Below are 20,961 nucleotides of genomic sequence, written 5' to 3' on the forward strand. Positions count from 1 at the left end.
AAACTGGTGGAATTTGAACATTTTTTAAAAGTCAGGATTTATGTAAAATGTCCTTCTCTACACAGCCTATTTTGAATGAACATTTGAAATAACTCTCATGACCACAGGTGGCCTTGGATACCAGCTGCCATGCATTTCTGGAAAGAATTAAAATTCCAATACCATTTGTTAGCCGGGTTTAAGAAATGGAGAGGGGTTCTTCTGTTGGTGTGGTAGTTTCACTTCTAAAACTCTGAATATGCTTTCTAGTATTATAGGTAGATACTTGAAATTATATTTGTATCTTCTTACTGCTGAAATTATATTCTCACTATATATATGAATGTCATGTTAATTCTCATGGTTTTATTCATTAATTTAAGAAATTAAACATTATTTCACTTAGAAAAAAGGTAGAATTTTAGTCACATTATGGACATACTTATGGACTAAATTTCCAAATGAAAATTCCATAATTTATGTGGCCCTCTCTGTCCTTTTTCTGCCTTATATGACTCTTTCACAATAAAAGCTTGCTGTGGTTCCCTAGGAGACAGACAGGAAGGCAGAGGTGAGCCTGCAGGGAGTTCACTAAGGAGTGCTCTCTGAATCGCTTAGAAAGCAGGATGTGCAGAGGGGAAGCTGAGGTGCAGTGCAGTTATGAGGTGGTTTCAGGCGCTCCCGCAGGAGCTCCGGCCAGCCCCTTAGAATGGTCCTGCATGGACAAGAGATGGAACTTTTATACCCGCTTATCAACTCATCACCAGGCAAGGAGAAGCCTCAACTGAGGCAGCTCTGAGGCTGAGAGCAGTGCCCAGGGAAGGACTCACTGTGAGCTTCCGCAGCTGGGGCAGCAAGTGCCTGAGACTTGAAAAGGGAGTCTGGGTGGTAGAAGACAGCATCTACTATATCAGCTCAATTTATGATTTTTTAATATAAGTCAGTGTGAGTTTCAACACAATATCATTTAGACTTTACATTAAAATGAGTTTAATAGTGTTACCTACCTCCAGGTTGGAATATTACAAAATAACTCATACGAAAGCCTTGAAGCAGTGTCTAAATACCTGGCAATACTAAACTCAGTAAATGTTATTGATAGTCCAAAATCTGACTACTTCTGTCCCCGTGCAGCACCCACCATCTCTCACCCAGATGACTGCAGCATTCTCTGGCCTCTCTATCTTCACCTCTCCACCACTCCCCTTCAGTATGTTCTCAACACAGCAGCCACAGGGATGTTCCAATGATGGCAGCCCCATGCTCAGACCACTCTCCAGCTCCCACCTCATTCATGGGAGTGCAAAGTCCATGCAGCAATCTTAACTTCCTGCAGTGCCTGCCCCCTTACTTCTCAGGCCTCACCTCCTGCTACACTTCTTGCTCACTCAGCTCTGGCTGCATAGGGCTGCAGACACGTGACAGGCACATGCCAGTCACATTACATTCCTGTTTCAGAGACTCTGTGTTGGTCATTTCCACTTCCCTTAACACTTTCTCTTCTTCCGTAAATGGCTGCTTTCTCCTCTTCCTTCAGGACTCCTCACGTAATGTCATCTTGTCCATGAGGCCTTCCTGGTCTCCCGTCTTAAAAGTGCAGTCACCCCCAACATACTGTGTTCCCCTTCTGTGCTTCATTTTTCTCTCTGGCACTGATCACCCTCTCATGCAGCCATTAGCAGAGGGACTGGCACGTCATAGGTACTCAGTAAATGTTTGTTGAAAGAAAGGCTGAGTTAATACAATGTGTAAAATCTCCATCACAGGCCCTCTGAGAGAGAGAGGACAACTCCGTAATGACAAGCAGTGTTTCTCCCCAGGAGAGCCATCGACAGTCCAGGTGAAACAACTCTTTGTTTATGCAGGACTGTCCTATGCATTGCAAGATGGGTTTTTTAAAAATAAATTTTACTGATTATGTTATTACAGTTTTCCCAACTTTTTTCTCCCTTTTATTCCCTCTCCTCCCTGCACCTTCCCACCCTCCAGCATTCCACCCTTCTTAGTTCATGTCCATGTTGTACATATAACTTCTTTGGCTTCTCTATTTCCTATACTATTCTTAACTTCTCCCCATCTATTTTATGCATATCAATTATGCTTCTTATTCCTTGTACCTCCCCCCAGAATTCTTTCCCTCCTCCTCCCCCACCCCCTGAAAACCCTCCATGTGATCTCCATTTCTCTGGTTCAGTTCTGTTCTAATTGTTTGCTTAGTTTTTGTTTTTTAGGTTCAGTTGCTAATAGTTATGAGTTTGTTGTCATTTTACTGTTTATAGTTTTTGATCTTCTTCTATTTCTTAGGTAAGTCCCTTTAACATTTCATATAATAAGGGCTTGGTAATGATGAACTCCTTTAACTTGACCTTATTTGAGAAGCACTTTATCTGCCCTTCCATTCTAAATTATAGCTTTGTTGTATAGAGTAATCTTGGATGTAGGTCCTTGCCTTTCATGACTTGGAATACTTCTTTCCAGCCCCTTCTTGCCTGTAAGATTTCTTTTGAGAAATCAGCTGATAGTCTTATGGGAACTCCTTTGTAGGTAACTGTGTCCTTTTCTTTTGCTGCTTTTAAGATTCTCTCCTTAACTTTAATCTTGGCTAATATAGTTATGAGTTATGATGTGCCTTGTTGTGTTCCTCCTTGGGTCCAACTTCTTTGGGACTCTCTGGGCTTCCCGGACTTCCTGGAAGTCTATTTCCTTCACCAGATTGGGAAAGTTTTTCTTCATTATTTGTTCAAATAAGTTTTCAATTTCTTGCTGTTGTTGTTCTTCTTCTGGAACCCCTATGATTCAGATTTTGGAGTGCTTAAAGTTGTGTCACAGGTTTCTAAGCCTCTCCTTGTTTTTTTTTAATTCATTTCTTCATTCTGTTCTGGATGGATGTTTATTTCTTCTTTTGTTCGAAATCATTGATTTGAGTCCTGGTTTCCTTCCCTTCACCGTTGGTTCCCTGTATATTTTACTTTATTTCACTTTGTATAGTCTTCATATCTTCCTTCATTTTGCAGCTGTGCTCAGTCAGTTCTGTGAGCATCCTGATTACCAGTGTTTTGAACTCTGCATCAGATAGGTTGTCTATCTTCTTGTCTCTTAGCACTTTTTCTGGAGTTTTTATCTCTTTTTTTATTTGGGCCATATCTCTTTGTCTCAGTGTACCTGTCATGTTATAAGGGGATATTTGCCTTAGGTATTCACCAGGGTGGGAAAATCCTCTGCTGCATTGTGGCCCTGTCTGTGGGGGTGGGGGGTCCCAAGAGGGAACAATGCCACCCACTTGCTCTGTTCTAGCCCACTTTCCAATGAACTCTCCTGTGAGACTGGGAGCTTCTCCCACCATGGAAACCCCTGCAGTATTTTACAGCTAGCTTTGAGTCTTTATTTTCCCGTTTAGCCAGCCCTCCCTCGCCTGCACATCCTCTCCACTTGGCTGCCCGTCTTCGTCTCTGCCCCTCCTACCACTGTGGGTGAATGTATCTTTAACTCCTTGATTGTCAGAGCTCCATGCAGTTTCATTTTCTGGCACTTCTGGTTGTTTATTGTTTTTAGATTGGTTGTTATCCTCATTCTGGTTGTGCTAGGAAGTGAAGGGTTTCTACCTACACCTCATCTTGGCCAGAACCACATTGCAAGGTGTTTAACACCCCTAGCCCCTGCCCATTGTATGTAAGTGGTGACCCCAATTCCTAATGTGACTATCATGGAAATGCACCCCCCTTCTTCTCTGCTCCTCATGATCTTCTTGGTTGGTAGTTATTGATTAGGAATATGGACACTCTTTTCCTGTCTACCACTCTCTTTTCTCTAAGTTGATCCAAAAATCAGTGCTATTCATGCTACAAATGATTATTACAATCAGGATTCTACAAGTGCATTGATCTGTCACAGAAAGCTTTGAATGTCCTTATAACCTTGGATGTAGTTTTAAAAATTGCACGTGTCTGGAATTCCACTTGGTGTTGAGCATATCAGAAAGGCTTGGAGGAAATTGCTCTGGTGCCTGTGGGAATCATTCACTTTAGATGATGAAGGATTGACAGGCTTCTGAGTGAGTACTTGACAAAGTCCATTCCTACATTCTTAAAATGGAGAGGGTCACACGCCCTTCACATCTGAGAACACACGGTATGGGAGAAACAGATGGATACAAGATGACTTGAGTGTTCACTGGGTTAGTGATGAAGAAATAATGGGTGTTACTTTGACTGATCGGAGGGAGTCAAAGGCCATGAACAGCAGTGAAGAGAGTGATTTTTTGCAGGGTAAGTGATCCATATGAGAGAAGGAGAGCTGGCAGCTTCAGCCTGGCGTGGGTTCATTAGAGCTATGGAGGGAGCCAGGTAAAACCCCCAGCGGTCCTGCAGCTGACTCAGAAGCATTAAGTATAGGCAGTGTAATAGGTGTGATGATGGCTATTTTCATACTCACCATCTCATTGTTCACATAAAAGCTGATTTGTTCTCACAGAGGGTCAATATGTTGTTAACCTTGTTGTTACAGAGAACACAAACTAAAGCACAGACTACAGTCAAAATCACACAGCTGGAAAGTCACCCGTGACTTCTGCCTCCCCATACAGTTGTTTTTCCACTCCACCAAAGGACTTCCCCATCCATCTGCCACAAAAACCAAAGTTCACCATGATCACCCCAAGTCTCTGAGAAAGGTTAAATTATGCTCATCATCTTCTACTTAAAAGAGCAAAGAAGTAGTTAATTCAGTCCATTCCCCAAACTGTTGAGGTAAATTCTCAGGAATTGGGAAAGTTTCAGCCATTTAAAATTACTCATTTCCTCAGGGTATCAGAGAGCATGGTTTTACCCTAAATTATCTTAGAAAACCAATTGGGCAGAATCCTGAATCACTGCTGGAAGTCATCCATTATGAGAGGTCAGATAATTTAACTGTCCCTCCTTGGTGAGAGTGTCCCATTTCCCTAAATTGTATTCAAGGGTTTTTTCCAAGGCTGTCTATAGTGAGCAGCAAGGAGTACATTGCAAAAAGAAATGGGAAGATATCACAATTAAAGGAGCATACCAATAAACAATCGTCACCCAGGTGCAGTTAGTGACATGATGATTCCAATTTCATACCATGAAGGAACCAGGCACTTAAGAATGCCAGAGACTAATTAGGCTGAAAATGCTCTGCCAACTCCTGAAATGAAGTTTACTTTGGGTATTTTTTTTAGTCCAGTGAAATTTGGGTTTTATGATTGAATTTTTTTGTTCTCACAGAGAAACAAAAAAATTCATGACTGTGAATTTTTTTCGCAATCATGTTTTTCTTTTGCATTTTTTTTCTCAAAAGGAAATAGAAAATAAATATCTGACCTTAGCATAGTTAACCTCAAACAAAATTAATGTGTGAATGAGAATCAGACAAATCAGGGTCTGTATATTCTGAAAAAAAATTGCAAACTGGAGCACATGATAGAATATTATTTGAAACAGTGAGATGCTTTATAAGGTACTCAAAGGATGAAAAATTAACAGTATCATTAACTTTTGAACAGACTGCATAAAATTTAAAGTAAACGACTGAAAGAAAATTTAAAATCACAATTCAGCCATATACATCTCAAATCTGTAGATCTTTGGTTGTGGTTAAAACTTAAGAACAGTGGATCAGAGAGCACGTATACAGGTCTTATACACTGAGTGTTGTTGATTGTAGATTGCCTTGCATAACACCGTGCTTCTCAGAGACACCATGATTTTGTATGGCAGGAGGCAAATTTTTTCAGTGAATGAGAATCTCTCGGCAACCACATTTCCTGTATCTATTTCACTTCTGTCACTGAGCAGTAGTTCTGAAGAGATCACAGTTGAATGGATTGGTCAAAGGCAAAAAAAGAGAGAGAGCATATATTCAAGATGGAAGCTCTAATTTGTGTTTATTTGTTCATGGTGGAATGATTCATGTATTGTTTGGGAAAACAGATTTACAGGAACTGTCTGCCTTCTTACCACTTAACAACATAAGGACTTCTGAGATACTTCTTTGTTTTCTGGTAACCTATTGCTTAATTCTTCCAGCATCCCTTTCCTCAACTATAAAATAATGAAATAATTTTAATTAAAGAACTAAGAAGGCCACATGAGATAATGTATGAAAAAGCCCTCTAAAATAAAAAAAAATGTCATGAATACATCCTGGCTCTTTTGAGACCCATTTTCTTTTGTGCCTGCCTTCTGTTTTTCACTTAGGCTCCTGTTCTTGTTAACATATTGTTGATGTTCATTCTTCCCAGAGAAGGTGACTGGGAATGGAGGGGAATAATAATGTTCTTACCTATCTACTTTATTAATTCTGCCAAGAGATAAAAATGAAGAACCCCTTAAATGCTCAAATGGATGTGTGTTTATCACAAATGTAAATTATCCAATAATTGAAAAACATCTCTTCAGTTCATGGAACTGTACCTCTCTGTCTAGATTTCTTTTTTAAAGAGGAAAAATAAACTGCCTAATACCCCAGAACTATTTGACAATATGATACCTTTTCTGTATAATAAATTTTAAAAACTTAATTCACCAAAATAAAAACAGTAAAGAAATAGCAAGAGTCCCCATAAACAATGCAAGTGGTGAATAAAACTGAGAAAGAAAATTCTTTGCATTGGTTTTTGAAAAGTAGGCCCGGCAGTCACCACACTGCTGCAGTGCAGTGAAGCTTTTGTTGAAGATTTTCTTTTCTAAATGGGAAAGGGAATAATCGCTAACAGACCTTTTGTAAAACATACCTGTAGAAGTTAGAGTCAAGATGGGCCTAATTTATTCAAGATGGGCTTAATTTATTCTGACAGTTGCTATAGTTACCTAGACATTCCCCTAAATTATTCATATTTTAAATAGAAAATTCCCTCTATGCTGTCCCCCCACCCAAGACCTCAGGGTTGACTCAGACTCAAGTAAATAAACTTGTGTTTATTTCAAAAGTAAACACACAAACCTGGCTGGTGTTGCTTAGTGGATTGAGCACCAGCCTGTAAACCAAAGGGTCACTGGTTGGATTCCCACTCAGGGCACATGCCTGGGTTGCAGGCCAGGTCCCCAGTAAGGGGCATACAAGAGGCAACCACACATTGATGTTTCTCTCCCTCTCTTTCTCCCTTCCCCTCTCTCTAAAAATAAATAAATGAAATCTTTTAAAAAAGTAAACACAACATAAGATTTGTTCTTGCATAGGTCTTCAGTACACAAGAGAAGAGTATCTGTTTTAGGAAACTATCTACATCTATATAAAAATCAAAATAAAAAGTGATATTTTTATTCTGATCTGGTTGTTGAAGAATCCTATTAATGAAATTCATCTTTGTTTTATAAATGATCCAATGCTTGTTTGCGATTAAGTCAACTAATCAGATAACCAGTGAGACAAAATATTACTAGAAGACCCTTACTATTACCAGGAATAAACACCTATTCATTTTCCAGGTGGAGGACTTTTCATGGTAACACTCAGTAAATCACCTTAAATGCCAGTAATCGTCTCAGAGTTGTCAGGCCTCTGTTAGTTAACGTAGGACCTCTTTTCCAACTGCTGCTGGCCAGGAAGCCCTCTCCTCTGCTTCTTGGTTCTGCAGCCTTAAAGGACAGGCACACTAAAGGTTTTTACTTTCTCACTACTTACTTCTAGTTTTAAGAGTTCTGTGTGGACTTGCATTCGGTTTCTGATTTGACAAAAAAAAATGAGAAGGAGAGAGAAACATTTTTGTAGTCAGTGAACTTTGAAAGTGCATGCCGTTCCTTTAAATGACAGTGGGCTGGTGAGTGATTACAAAGTGCAAAAAGGAGGGCTGAGAACCAGCTGGAGAGCGCCAGCTGTTCCACAGTGTGGAGAGAACTCCGCACAGAGGTGAGCCCGCTGTGGACGCGCTCACTGAATTTACCGTCCTTGTCCATAGTTTGTGCTTTCACCTCAGCTGTGTATTTTGAGAGCTTCAAAGCCTAAAGAAATACAGGAAAGATCAAGTTTATGAAGTTACCTCTTCTGAGAAGGCAGATGTCTCGGGATGCTTTTTATCACTGTTTGTCATCAGGGAAATGATGAGAATTATTCTCACTGTGTTCACTAGACATGTCTTAAATCATTTGGAAGTCACAGAGCTTTACACAACATAAAAGAAAAAAAAGTTCCTTTAGAAGAATTTGAGCCCCGGCCCTGGCTGTAATGTGCCCTCTGAAACCACTTCCAAAATAATTCTTAGGCACAAGCTTCCCAGGAGACTTCTGGGTATGGAGCAAACAGGTAGGTACAGGAGCATTTTATTTTTGTCTCTCCTCACAGCTCTGATATCCTGTACTGGCATCTCACAGAGAGCAAGAAAACTTGCCATGCCTCTGGAACTGTGACATTGGGTATTAAGGAACTAGGACCAGGGACTCTAAAGTTGTCTTTGCTAATTAAAGGTCACCAAAGGGAAGCAAACAGCAGCACTTGTCTGGCCTGGTGTGTTTTCTTTTCCCCACTTCCTCTCATAATATATCTTTCCCTACAGCCTTCAAAGCCATTGTGAATAATTAGGGCTTTTAAGCTTTGAGAGGATGTAACATTCATTTGAATTGATTCTACTCCTTATCTGTCAAGAGAAGCATTACCCAAAATATCTTTTTAAAAACACGAGTTCTGAAATTCTGAGGGATGTTCACTGCTGTTCAGTGAGGGAGTAGGGAAAGGAGGATGGCACAGGAAAATAAACTTAGGAAGCTCCAGTTAAGCAAAGATTTGAAATAAAAAGTTCTGCAACTTGTCTTTTTGGCCCTTTAATAGCAACCCCTTCTGTCCCAGAATTAAATTGATCTTCTTAGAACATACAGAACAGGGTGGGAGGGCATTTGATTGTCAGGAGACTTGACAAGAACAGATCTGATTTTTATTATTTGGGCATTACCTTAGCTTTCCCACATTAAAAGCCGGCTCCACAGCCTTATTCAAAGTAGTCAGGGTGACAGAGATGGAGTGAACCTCTTAGCAGCTAAATATGTCCACTCTAAATGCAGCAGAAACAGCTAAACCGTGTTGCTGTGCTGATTTGCCTTCTTTATAGCTTGAGTTATGGACAAAAAATTGATTCCCTTTCTTCCTTAATCAGCACAAATTTGGTTTACTGATATATACCCAATCCTTTGCATTGGCTTTTGAACACCAGAAACATTTTTACTTCATTGTGCATTATTTAATTTTTTGATATTTTTGTGTGTTTGTCAGGATTTTTATTGTGAGAACTATATCAGGCCAGGTGGTACCAAAGTGCAGAAGGAGAGGGAGATCAGATAACATGGAAAAAGAGAGTCGAAAGGGATGATTATTTGGGGATAAAGTATTTTTCATGGGGAGACCTTTCATGTACCACCTTTTCTAAGTGGTGAGGGTCTAACTGAGGCTCCAGTCCAAATGTGGTTGTGAAGACGTCTCATCCAGGGAACTCCCAGCATCCTGTGGGAATAGTGGGCACTGTAGAGGCAGCTGGTCAGCAGTCCCAGCAGGACAGAAACTCAGCACCCGAGGCAAAGAGAATTTTCTATTAAAGCAAATTGAAAGTAATTTTAATCTCCAAAGGATTAAAATTTATTTAACTCCTATAGACTCACATACTATTTACCTTTGCATGGTTTGGGAGTTATTTACTTAGGCCAGTAAATGTCAAACATATGCTTCCCTGCCTTATGTATATGCTTGCAACTGTAAAAATAGCTCACCATTAAGATATGGCATAATAAAGAAAAACAAAGCTGGAGGCATCATGTGCCATTTCAAACTATATTAGAAAGCTATAGTAATCAAAATGGTACAGTATTGTTTTATAAATAAAAGACACAGTGGTCAATTGAAGAGAATAGAGAGTCCAGAAGTAAACCCACACATCTATGGTCAATTAATTTACTACAAAGGAACCAAAAATACACAATGTGAAAGGAGTCTTTTTAATAAATGGTGTTGGGAAAATTGGACAGCATATGCAAAAGAATGAAACTGGACCATTGTTTTACACCATACACAAAAATTAACAGAATTAATTAAAAACAAATGTAAGACTAGAAACCATAAAACTCCTAGAAGAAAACACAGGCTGTAAGCTCCTTGACACCAGTCTTAGCAATGATTTTTTTTTGGAGGGGGTGGGATTTGATAGTAAAAGTGAAGGCAACAACAGTAAAACTAAATGAGTAGGACTATACAAAACTAAAATGCTTTTGCACAGCAAAGGAAACCATTGATAAAATTAAAAAGCAACCTTCTGAATGTGAGAAAATATTTGCAAATCATACATCTGATAAAAATTTAATACCTAAAATATGTAAAGAACCCATACAAGTCAAGAACAAAAAAGATCCAGTTAAAATAACTGGCAAAGAATCTGAATAGACATTTTTCCAAATAAGACATACAGATGGCCAACAGGTACATGAAAAGATGCTCAACATTATTAATCATCAAGGGGAAGCAAAACTACAGTGATATATCACCTCACATCTGTTAGTATGGCTAATATTTTTAAATAATTTTTCATTTTTCAATTACAGTTGTTACAATATTATAGTAGGTTTGGGGATACAACGCAGTGATTAGACATTGTATAACTTACTAAACAGTCATTTCAGTAAATCTTGTACCCATCTGACACCATGCAGTTATTAGAATATTATTGACTATATTTTATATGCACTTTACATCCCCATGACTATCCTATAACTACCAATTTGCACTTCTCTTTTTGTTTTCATCTGTGTTTACCTGAGGATGCACACATTGATTTTAGAGAAAGGGGAAGGGAGGGAGAGAAAAAGGGAGAGAAACATCAGTTGATTGCCTCTTGTACGTGTCCTGAGTGGGAACTGAATCCTCAACCCTTAAGTATGTGCTTTGACCGGGAATCCAACTGTGACCTTTTGGTTTATGGAATGATGCTCCAAACAACTTAAACCACACCAGATAGGACCCAATTTGCACTTCTTAATCCCTTTACCTTTTTCACTCATCCCCCCGGCCTCCCTCCCATCTGGCAACCATCAAAATGTTCTATGTATCTATGAGTCTGTTTCTGTTCTATTAGCTCATTTATTTATTTATTAGATTCAATTGTTGATAGATATGTACTTATTGCCACTTTATTGTTCATGGTTTTGATTTTTTCCTTCTTCTTAAAACCCCCCTTTAACATTTCATATAATACTGTTTTGGTGGTAATGAACTCTGCTTTTTCTTGTCTGGGAAGCTCTTTATCTGTCCTTTGATTCTAAAGGATAGCTTTGCTGGATAGAGTAATCTTGGGAGTATGTCCCTGCGTTTCATGACTTTGAATATTTCTTGCCAATCCTTCTGCCCTACAAAGTTTCTTTTGAGGACTCAGCTGACAATCTTATGGGAGCTCCCTTGAAGGTAACTAACTGCTTTTCTATTGCTGCTTTTAAGGTTCTCCCTTTGTATTTAACCTTTTGCATTTTAATTATCAAGCATTTTAGTATAGGCCTCTTAGGGTTCATTTTCTGGGGGGCTCATTATACTTCCTGGACATGTATGTCCACTTTCTTCACCAGGTTAGGGAAGTTTTCTGTCATTATTTTTTTAAATAGGTTTTCAATTTCTTGCTCTCTCTCTTCTCCTTCTAGCACCCCTATGATGCAGATGTTGAATGTTTGATGTACTTGAAGTCATCCCAGAAGCTCCTTACACTATCCTCTTTTTTTGGATTCATTTTTTCTTTTTACTGTTCTGATTGTGTGTTTATTGCCTACTTACCTTCCAAATCTCTGATTTGATCCTCTGTTTCATCTACTCCACTGTTGATTCCCAATAATGTATTCTTTATTTCAGTTAGTGTATCCTTCATTTCTGACTGGTTCTTTTCTGTGGTGTCCATGTCCTTTCTTCTGCTGTTGAAGTTCTTACTAAGTTCATTGAGCATGCTTATCACCAGTGTTTTGAACTCTGCATCTAGTAGATTGCTTATGCCATTTTCGTTTAATTCTTTTTCTGGAGTTCTGTTCTTTCATTTGGGACATGTTTATTTGTCTCCTCATTTTGGCAGCCTGTTGCTTTGTATTAGGTATAGATGCTATACCTCCCAGGCTTAGTAGAGTGGTCTTTTATGTAGTAGGGTCCTGCAGGGTCCAGTGGCACAGCCTCCATGTTCACCCAAGATGGACAGTCCAGACACACCACCTCCAACCCTGTAGGATATGTACACTCTCCCATTGTAGTTGAGCCTTGATTGCTGTTGGCACATCAATGGGAAGGATTTACCCTCAAGCTGATGGGCTACAAGGACTGGGTAAACACTGAGGAGGATCAGCTGTGCAGGGGCCTACCCATGGAGCAGGACTTACTTTAGTGGGGGCTCTGGCACCTGCTGAGTCCACACCTTGAGTCTCTCACTTGTGGAGTTGGTTAGCTGGTTCTTCAAGGTGGTCTGAAGCTGTCCACTAGGTGTGCTGGCTCTGGCTTCTCCCAGGATGTACAGGCCAAGGTCAGCCACTGCCTATGTTCTGCTTCTGTCCACAGCATGAGCTACAGTGCAATCTGAAGATAGATAGCTGCTGTTTGTATTGGGCTTAGAGGTATCGAGGAAAGGCCAACCTGTGAACCAAGGCTGGCTGTCACTAGTGCCAGGCCTAGGACTACTTCATGAGTGGTATGGGGCACACTGAGGTCAGATGCTACTTGTTTGAAATATTTTAGGAAAGTCCAAAGCATGAGCCAAAACAAGCCATTTTTCGGGAAAAGCCACTGGAAACAGCTTGGGTATGCCCACAAGTTGGGTGGGGTAGGTTCTCAGGGAATCTCCAGGGTGGGACAAAAAGTGTTAGCCAGGTTGATGGAGACTCAGATATGGAGCCCACCTGCTGGTGATGTGTGGGGAGGGCTCAGCAATGGATCAGTGGCCTTTGCTAGGATGTCTGTCTGCCCCTTCAGCTCTCACGCTGATCAGGCCAGACACTTCAGTTGCTCCCCATATGTCTCTGGTGCCTTTCAAGCTGCTGCCCCAGTACTGGAGCTCAGAGTGAGCCCAAGTACCATATTTTGCCATATATAATGTGCACCAATGTTTTGTGTGCATTATTCATGGGATTATTACACCCCATTGTTATATCCATGGTGTGTAATCATTATACCCATGTATAATTCACATCCTTATTTTTCCCTCAAAAATTTGGGCAAAAAAATGCACATTATACATGGCAAAATACGTTAAGTCCATGTGTGGGCCTTTTAAGGGAAATGTGTGGGAATCTAGAAGCCCTCCGTTTTATTCATTCACAATATATGCCGACTTTTACAGCAAAAAATTATGGGGACTTATCTTCCTGACACTGGAATCCTGGGCTGAGGGAACTGGTGTTGGGCTGGGACCCCTTGCTCCTTAGCAGGGACCTCTTAAGCCTAGATGCCACTCCCAGTTTTTATCTGCCACACATGAGCGTGGGACCAGCCCGTTCCGTGTCTCCACTTCTCCTGCATGTCTGGATGTGGCTTCTTCTTTACATACTTAATTGTAGGCCTTCTGTTCAGCTAGATTTCAGGTGGTTCTGAATGATGATTTTTCTATAGTTGGGTTGTAATTTTGATGTAGTTATGGGCCGAGGTGAGTGCTGCATTTACCTATGCTGCCACCTTGACCTAAAACCCAGAATGGTAGTATTCAAAAAACAGCTAATAAATAACAAGTGTTGGTAAGGATGTGGAGAAAAGGAAATGTAAATTAATGCAGCCATTCTGAAAAATAGCATGGAGGTTTCTCAGAAAATTAAAGCTAGAATTACCGTGTGACTCAGCAATTCCAGCTGTTGGAATATAGCCAAAGGAAATGAGAACCCTATGTCAGAGAGCCATCCGCAACCCCATATTCATAGCAGCACCATTTACAAAGCCAAGATATGGAAATGTTTAAAGAAGTTATGGTGTGTATATTATTCATCCATTAAAATGCAATATCTTTCATCCATTAAAAAAAGAAGGAAATCTGCATTTTGTGACAACATGACACTATGCTAAGTGAAATAAGTCCGACAGAGAAAGACAAATACAGCAGGTCCTTGCACAACATCATTTCGGTCAGTGAGCTTTAGTTATAATGCTAATGAGATACCTTAGGAGCTTACCTCTTGTTTATAGCAATTATTCAATGGTAAAATTGGTTTCATTATAATTGATTCACTAAAAATTGCAGAACCTATTGGCAATGTTAAATGAGGGCTTAGCATACTGTATGATCTCACCTACATGTCAAATGTGAAAAAAAAAAACAACTATGGAAAAGGATATCAGATTTGTGGTTACCAGAGCTGGGGTATTGGGTGAAGGTGGTCTACAAGCTTCTAGTAATAAGGTAAATGAGTACTAGGGGTGACTATAGCTAATACTGCTGTATGGCACACATGCCAGTTGTTAATTGAGTAAATCTAAGAGCTCTCTGTACAAGGAAAAAATTTCTTTTCTTTTGTATCTATATGAGATGATGGATGTTAACTAAACATATCATGGCAGTCATTTCACAGTATATTTAAGTCAAACTCTTACACTGTACAGCTGAAACTTATACAGTGCTTATGTCAATTATATCTCAGTAGAATTGGATTTTAAAAGCTTGACATAGACATACCATTAAAATAAAGAATTCAGTGTTTCATTTTGGCTGTGCCATACCCCGGGGGAGAGGGAGGGTAGGACAAGCAAACTGTGCCCAACTTAGAAGTTTTGATCATGCTTTAAAATTTCAAATTTTCCAGGTTGTATCCACGCCATGCAAGTGCTCTGAACAACCTTGGGACACTGACAAGAAACACAGCAGAGGCGCAGATGTACTATCAGAGGGCTCTCCAGCTAAGCCCGCAGCACAGCCGCGCTCTGTTCAATCTCGGGAATCTCCTTAAGTAAGTGGCTTGTGTACCTTTGATCGGGTGGCCTTGTGATTCCCAGAAATCCTTTTCTTCTCAGCACTTACTCAATTATGCTATTGTCTCGTCTTCCAAGAGTGGAATAATTAGGGATCTTGAGCTTTGAGAAGATTCAATATTCATCTGATTAATTCTGTCCCTTATCGGTCAAGAAGAGTATTTTCTAGAATGTCTTTCGGGAAGTATTAGCTCTGGGAGATGTTCACAGTGTCTGCAGAGAGGTGGAATTAGGGAAGAATGACATGGCCAAATAAACTCAGGAAATGCTGAATTAAACTAAGGATAGTTCCTTTAATGCAAGAATTTCTAATGTGCTAAAGGTCCTGTGAACCCTCAACGGGGGAATATGGAACACAGCATCTTCCAAGTCAGTCTTTTTTCGGTAGGGCATTTCCCAAGTACGTCATGAGTATACTTCGGGAAAAGTGCTGGTGTGGGAAAAGCAGTCTGCTCTGCAGGTATAACCAAATGTCCTAACCACAACTCTGCCCCGTTTGTACTGTAGGTAAGGAACCAAGGGAGGTGTGCCTGGAATTAGTAATGAGTGGAGTAACTCTTTAAGGAAGGCCTCTTGGGCATAATCACTGGTGATGGCTTTTCACTCACTGCCCTGTAAAAGGTTAATAGTGCAATTAGTGTCACAGAAGACGAACACAAAGGGGTGCTTTTGCATCTTGTACTTTTAGGAATAGGAAGTCTAGGCACGGAATGTTGGTGATGGTGCTGGCAATGATCATTTAACGTCTAAACTTAAAAACTAGGTTGAACACATTAGAAGTGGGCATTAAAGGTAAAAATATGGCTGGAATCAGGTTGTAGTGGTGTATTTATCTGTACTTGTTAGGATCCAACAATGTATGCACGTGCTGAATTGGCTTCCGTGTCTCTGAAGCTCTAGAGAGCACGTTCAGTATCTTAGAGGTTAACGTTGTGCTGTGCTCTTTTATCGTCTCCCGAACAGGATTGTCCTACCTGTCTCGGTAGCTACTGTGATGCACCTGCTTCACCTTCCTGTTTACTCCTTAAATATTCCTTATACATATAGATGTTGCTACTCAGTGTTCCCTTTAAAAATAAACAAATCAAATGTTTGGGGGGAAATGAGTTCTAATTGTAGATAACTAGTTACAGGGTGTTTTTACTTTACTCTTTTTATAAACTCTTAGTTCTTTATGTGAACGTCTAAGGACTTATTTTTTTAAGTCATTGTTACAATACATCTGTATGTGCTCTAACTTAGAGCCCAAATAACTTCACATCTGGGTAGAAGCCTACCCAGTATTTGGGTGAGGGGCATCCATGGATAATATAGTACTGATTTCGAAAATCATGTAGATGAGTATTTTCCCCCCAATTTTTAGCTTCAGTGGCCTGTATATGAAGTGCTGTTTCTTGTTAGGAGTGATATCCTGCAGTTATGATTATCATAATGTGCTGGATGTGCCTCAATTCGAAAATAATGGCAGAAATTTTTAAAAATTTCATCTGGTCAAGACCTGAACAAGAGAGGTATACTCTAACCTTCCGTTTTCAATTGTCCTATGATTGCCACTGACTGTTATCTTGAATTAGTACATGTGGGTTAAAAGTACAAGGAAATATTTTTTGGAGCATGGCGATGACTGCTTTTCACAGCAGGAGGGACTCCTGGGTACCCGACAGAGGACGGCTTCCCTTTCAGTAAAATCAGCTCTTGATTGTCACCCAAACCAGCAACAATGCATTACATTTGTAGAGGATTGCAGCACCCTGAGTGCTCTTGTAATGAGACCCTCCCAGGAATGGGTGGGTCAAGGTCCCAGCCCAAGGACCAGTTAAAGTCCCCGCTAGTTAAGTGTCTGTGCAAAGCCACATTGTCCAACGGCTGCGCTTTCACATTATGCCAGAGAGCAAAGTGGCTGCATCTGTGTAAATTATTCTCAGAATCCAGTAGAATAAAATTATCATAACAGCTAACATTTATGTAATGCTTTCCAGTTTACAGATGTGTTTTTACATCCATTACTTAATCTTCAAAACAAATTGCTGTGAGGGGTATTATGATTCTCATCCCCATTTTACAGATGAGAAAACCAAGATTTGGAGATTTCTTCTGACCTTGGTTTAGGCTGAGGCAGACCCAAGACTGAATTCCTGCCCTCAGACTTTTATCCTGTTCATGTTCCACTACCCCTGATGCTCAAATAATTCTTATATCCAAAAATTATCTAATATTTAGCTACTTAATGGTATACGATTGCCTTTTGAGAGAAAGGTCCTTCCTGTTTTTCTTAAGCAAACCATAAAGGCTGTTTCCACCATACCCCTCCATAGCAGAGAGAGGTGACTCACAAAGCAGCAGAGCCCATCCGCATTTGGATGATGCCAAGTTTTATTTTTGCTTTCCTTAGCGTTTTTCTGCTAAGTAGCAATGAGTCAAAGGTGAAAAGAGGAAAGAATATTATAAATTTGGTTTGGTTTGATCCATTTTACTATTTATTTAAGATTCATACTACATTTATTTCTCATTAGGCAGCTTTTTTTTTCATCCTCACCCAAGGACTTGTTTATTGATTTTATAGAGAAGGGGAAGAGAGGGGGAGAGAGAGGGAGAGAAACATCCATGTGAGAAAGAAACATTGAGTGGTTGCCTCCTGTATGTATGCGCCCCACCTGGGGACCAAACCTGCAACCTGGGTGTGTGACCTGACCAGGGGTCAAACCCTCAGTCTTTTGGTTTACAGGATGATGCTCCAACCAACTGAGCCACACAGACTATGGCTAGGCAGCTAACTGTTAAAAATTGTGCCCTTTCTTGTAATATGGAAATTAATGCTCATTCTAAGAACTTAAGATATCTCTGCAGATATGAGCAGGTTAGATTGGAGTAGCAAGGTGCTTAGGGAATAAACAGAAGACCTGGGAATTGAACCTAGATCTGTCTGACCCAGTCCCCTCACTCTGTATCACCGCACTCCACTGCCCCCTTGTGGCTCATCTGAACTTCGATGCACCCTAAAGCAGCACTACCCAATGGAAATATGAGTCAGAATTTGTAATTTAAAATTTTCAGGTGATTGTATTTCATAACATAAAACATGTAAAATTAATTTTAATAATATGTTTTATTTTAACCTAATATATCCAAAATACTATCATTTTAACATGTTATTGATCTTAAAAATTAATTTTATAACTGAACATGTAGAAATATTAATGAGATAGTACACATTCTTTTATATAGTTAATCATTGAAACCCAGTATATATTTCACACTTACAGGACATCTCAGACTACTTACATTTCAAGGGATCAACAGCCACATGTGGTTAGTGGCTACTATATTGGACAGCACAGACCTTAATTAATGCCCTTGACTTTGAGAGCAATGTGAGCCAGAAGCTCTAAATAAGATGTGTTTCTTTTAGAAGATCTTAGACATCTTATAGTGCTGAGGACGAATTTTACTTGAAGTTTTGGAATTTTGTGACAGGCAGCCTCAGATCTGTTCCCAGCAGTAGACTTCCCTGATGCTATCCAAATACGTCCGGCCTTTTTCAAGACCCCTTCACTGGACTCTGATCTATCATGAGTCTGTGGAGCACATTTACAGTGGGACAGATGGATAAGGAAAAACTTTCCATGCCAGTGTTCTTAATTTATATTATTGTTGGCCTTACTTGGAACCTAACATGTAAGAGAAAATAGACAAGATTAGCCTAAACTTTTTGTGAATGAAAAGAGCAAAAGTCCCTGATGGCTAAAAAGAATATAATAGAATATTGAAATTCAGGGCATGAGGAAATATTTCTGTGACTGCTTTCTGTGCCTGTAAAATAGTTGCTGGAGTTTGAAACAGAATACGAAAAGAACCTCTTAAAGAATCACATTATATACCCCTCATTACCAAAAGCACCTTCCATTCATATGATTAGCTATAGGTGTTACATGGGACTTATAATAAATTTTATCATCAAAACTCAGAAGAAAATGAAATAGAACGTCCAATAATTAAACTGCAAAGAAGATGAATTTGATAACAGCATACATTTCATTTTCTTTAGTCCTATCCTTTAGAAAATTTAATATCTAGAGAATAGAAGAACCCAGAAAGCATAACCATTGTCTTTGAAATAAACTTAAATGTTAGTGATAAATTTTCTTACAGCTTTGATACTAGCCACACCACGTTTTATTTCATAAAAATGAATTTTATACCCTTGAGATAGTAGTTTTCTCCTTCTCTGGGAAATTATCTCCTTCAGTTATTAACTGAAGCCCCAGAGAATCCAAAATACCACCCCATTGTATAAAGAAAAACATGTTCGGGTTCTTTCCACCACATTAGGATTTCAACTTTGAGGGCACAAGTTCTGCATCCTCTCCTTGGAGTGAAGTCCTGCTCCGGCCCCCATGGTGACCTATTAGTCTCCGGGTTTCCTCCAACTTTTCTTACCCATAGTCTCAACCCCATTACAGTTCTTCCCCCTCATCTTCACTGAGCTCACACCCGTCTCTCTCCCCGGGTCTCCTTCCCCCAGCTCTTTAGAAGCCCAGTCCAGCATCTCCCTCACTCATCTCCATCCTCATTGCTGCCATCTCACAGTCTTCTGTACCCTATCCCCTCGTCCTCGGGGGCTCAAGCACCAGAGCAGTGACTCTTCTTGCTCCCAGCCCATGCTGCCATTTGTAGCAAATGCAAAAATTACATTCATTGCCTGGTTCCTCTGCTGCCTGCATTGCAGGGCCCTCCAGTCCGCCCTCCTTGGGCACTCACCCAATGGCCATGCTGTGGGCTTTTTAACTGTGCAGACCTGTGCATTCAACACCTGAATTCCGAAATGTTCCTCTTTGACCTTAACCTCTTACTTCCGCCCACCTTCCCATCCTGCTTTCTGTCACTTCTGCTGACCTATTGACGGAGTGATGATTTATGACCTGCCACTTTCTAGCTCAGTTGTCTTCAATTCCTCTGGCCTTGTCCTTCACCATCATTAGAATCTCTGTGATTGTTATGTTCATAGTTTATAGCCTATCTTTAATTTATCTGGTCTCTTTTAGTTTTGCATGTGACATCGACTTAGACTCCTTCACGCCTTAACTATCATTTGCTTGCCTGACTAGAGCCCCAACCTAAGGTCTTCCCATTGCTTGAATTTTGCTTTCCCTAGATTAGCAATTCTCAACATTTGTCATTATCACCTCACCCTTTTGAAGCATTTTTTTCTAATCACCTCCAACCCCAATTTAAAACCCAGGAATAAAACTTGTTAGGTGGGGTTGAGCATTGGGAGACCACACATCACTGTAACATCTAAGATGAGTTTTTACTCTACCACCTGTCATCTAAGAAGCAGTTTTCACCTCTATCAAGAATGTGCACTCTAGACTCCCATCTAATCTATCATGGGCTGGAGATGAAAAACACAAATCTGAGGTAAATGCAACCCTTACAAAAAACTCTGAAGACAGCCATGTTGGGGGGGGGGGAACAGGATAGGGTGGGAGCTAGAGCTGTTAGAGAGTCATCCTTTCTGGCCTTATAATATGTCTCAAGTATTTCCTGTCTTCCTAATGTGTATTTCCTGTATCCTTGTTCCCCACCGCAGTGCCCACACACACACCCAGAAGATGGCGTTGCCCCTTACTTTTACTAACGGTGTTCAAGTCACTCAGGGTGAATTTTTTTGCAGCTTCCTTTCTGCCTACCCCAAAATTTCCTGCCTTCTCAGACTGCCTCTTCTTCGGTTCTTTCGTGGGAGAAAGAATTGCCTTGCCTCTCTCATAAGGCACCTGTTCACACCTGTGTTTGTGGGGTTTTTTTAATTGAGGCATAATTAACATATAAAAAAGTGCACAAACCTCAAGTAATGAGTTTTGATATTTAATATACTCTTGTAGTTATCCCCCAAAATAACACACAGAATAATTCCATCAACCCAGAAACACCCTTCATACTTCTCTTGAGTAATTTTCCTCTCCTGTGAGGGCATTGTTCTGATATTTTTTTCCCATAAAGTAGTGTAGCCTGTTTTAGAGCTTCATTTACAGGTGATCAGTACTCTGGTTTCTCTTGAGACTGCATAAATCTTTCACCTTT

At 40.0% G+C, this 20,961-nt stretch overlaps 1 protein-coding gene across 1 annotated transcript in view; it reads left to right on the plus strand.

Moving 5' to 3' along the window:
• TMTC1 (transmembrane O-mannosyltransferase targeting cadherins 1) overlaps positions 1 to 20,961 on the plus strand; it is a 241,159-nt gene that overhangs the window by 176,391 nt on the left and 43,807 nt on the right. Inside the window, exon 12 of the mRNA XM_045829232.1 lies at positions 14,715 to 14,858. Coding sequence (XP_045685188.1) covers positions 14,715 to 14,858 — 144 coding nt within the window. The remainder of the gene's footprint in view (positions 1 to 14,714; positions 14,859 to 20,961) is intronic.

Source organism: Phyllostomus hastatus, unplaced genomic scaffold (assembly GCF_019186645.2).
Source record: "Phyllostomus hastatus isolate PE091 unplaced genomic scaffold, TTU_PhHast_1.1 phas_scaffold_93, whole genome shotgun sequence".
Classification (NCBI taxonomy): Eukaryota; Metazoa; Chordata; class Mammalia; order Chiroptera; family Phyllostomidae; genus Phyllostomus; species Phyllostomus hastatus.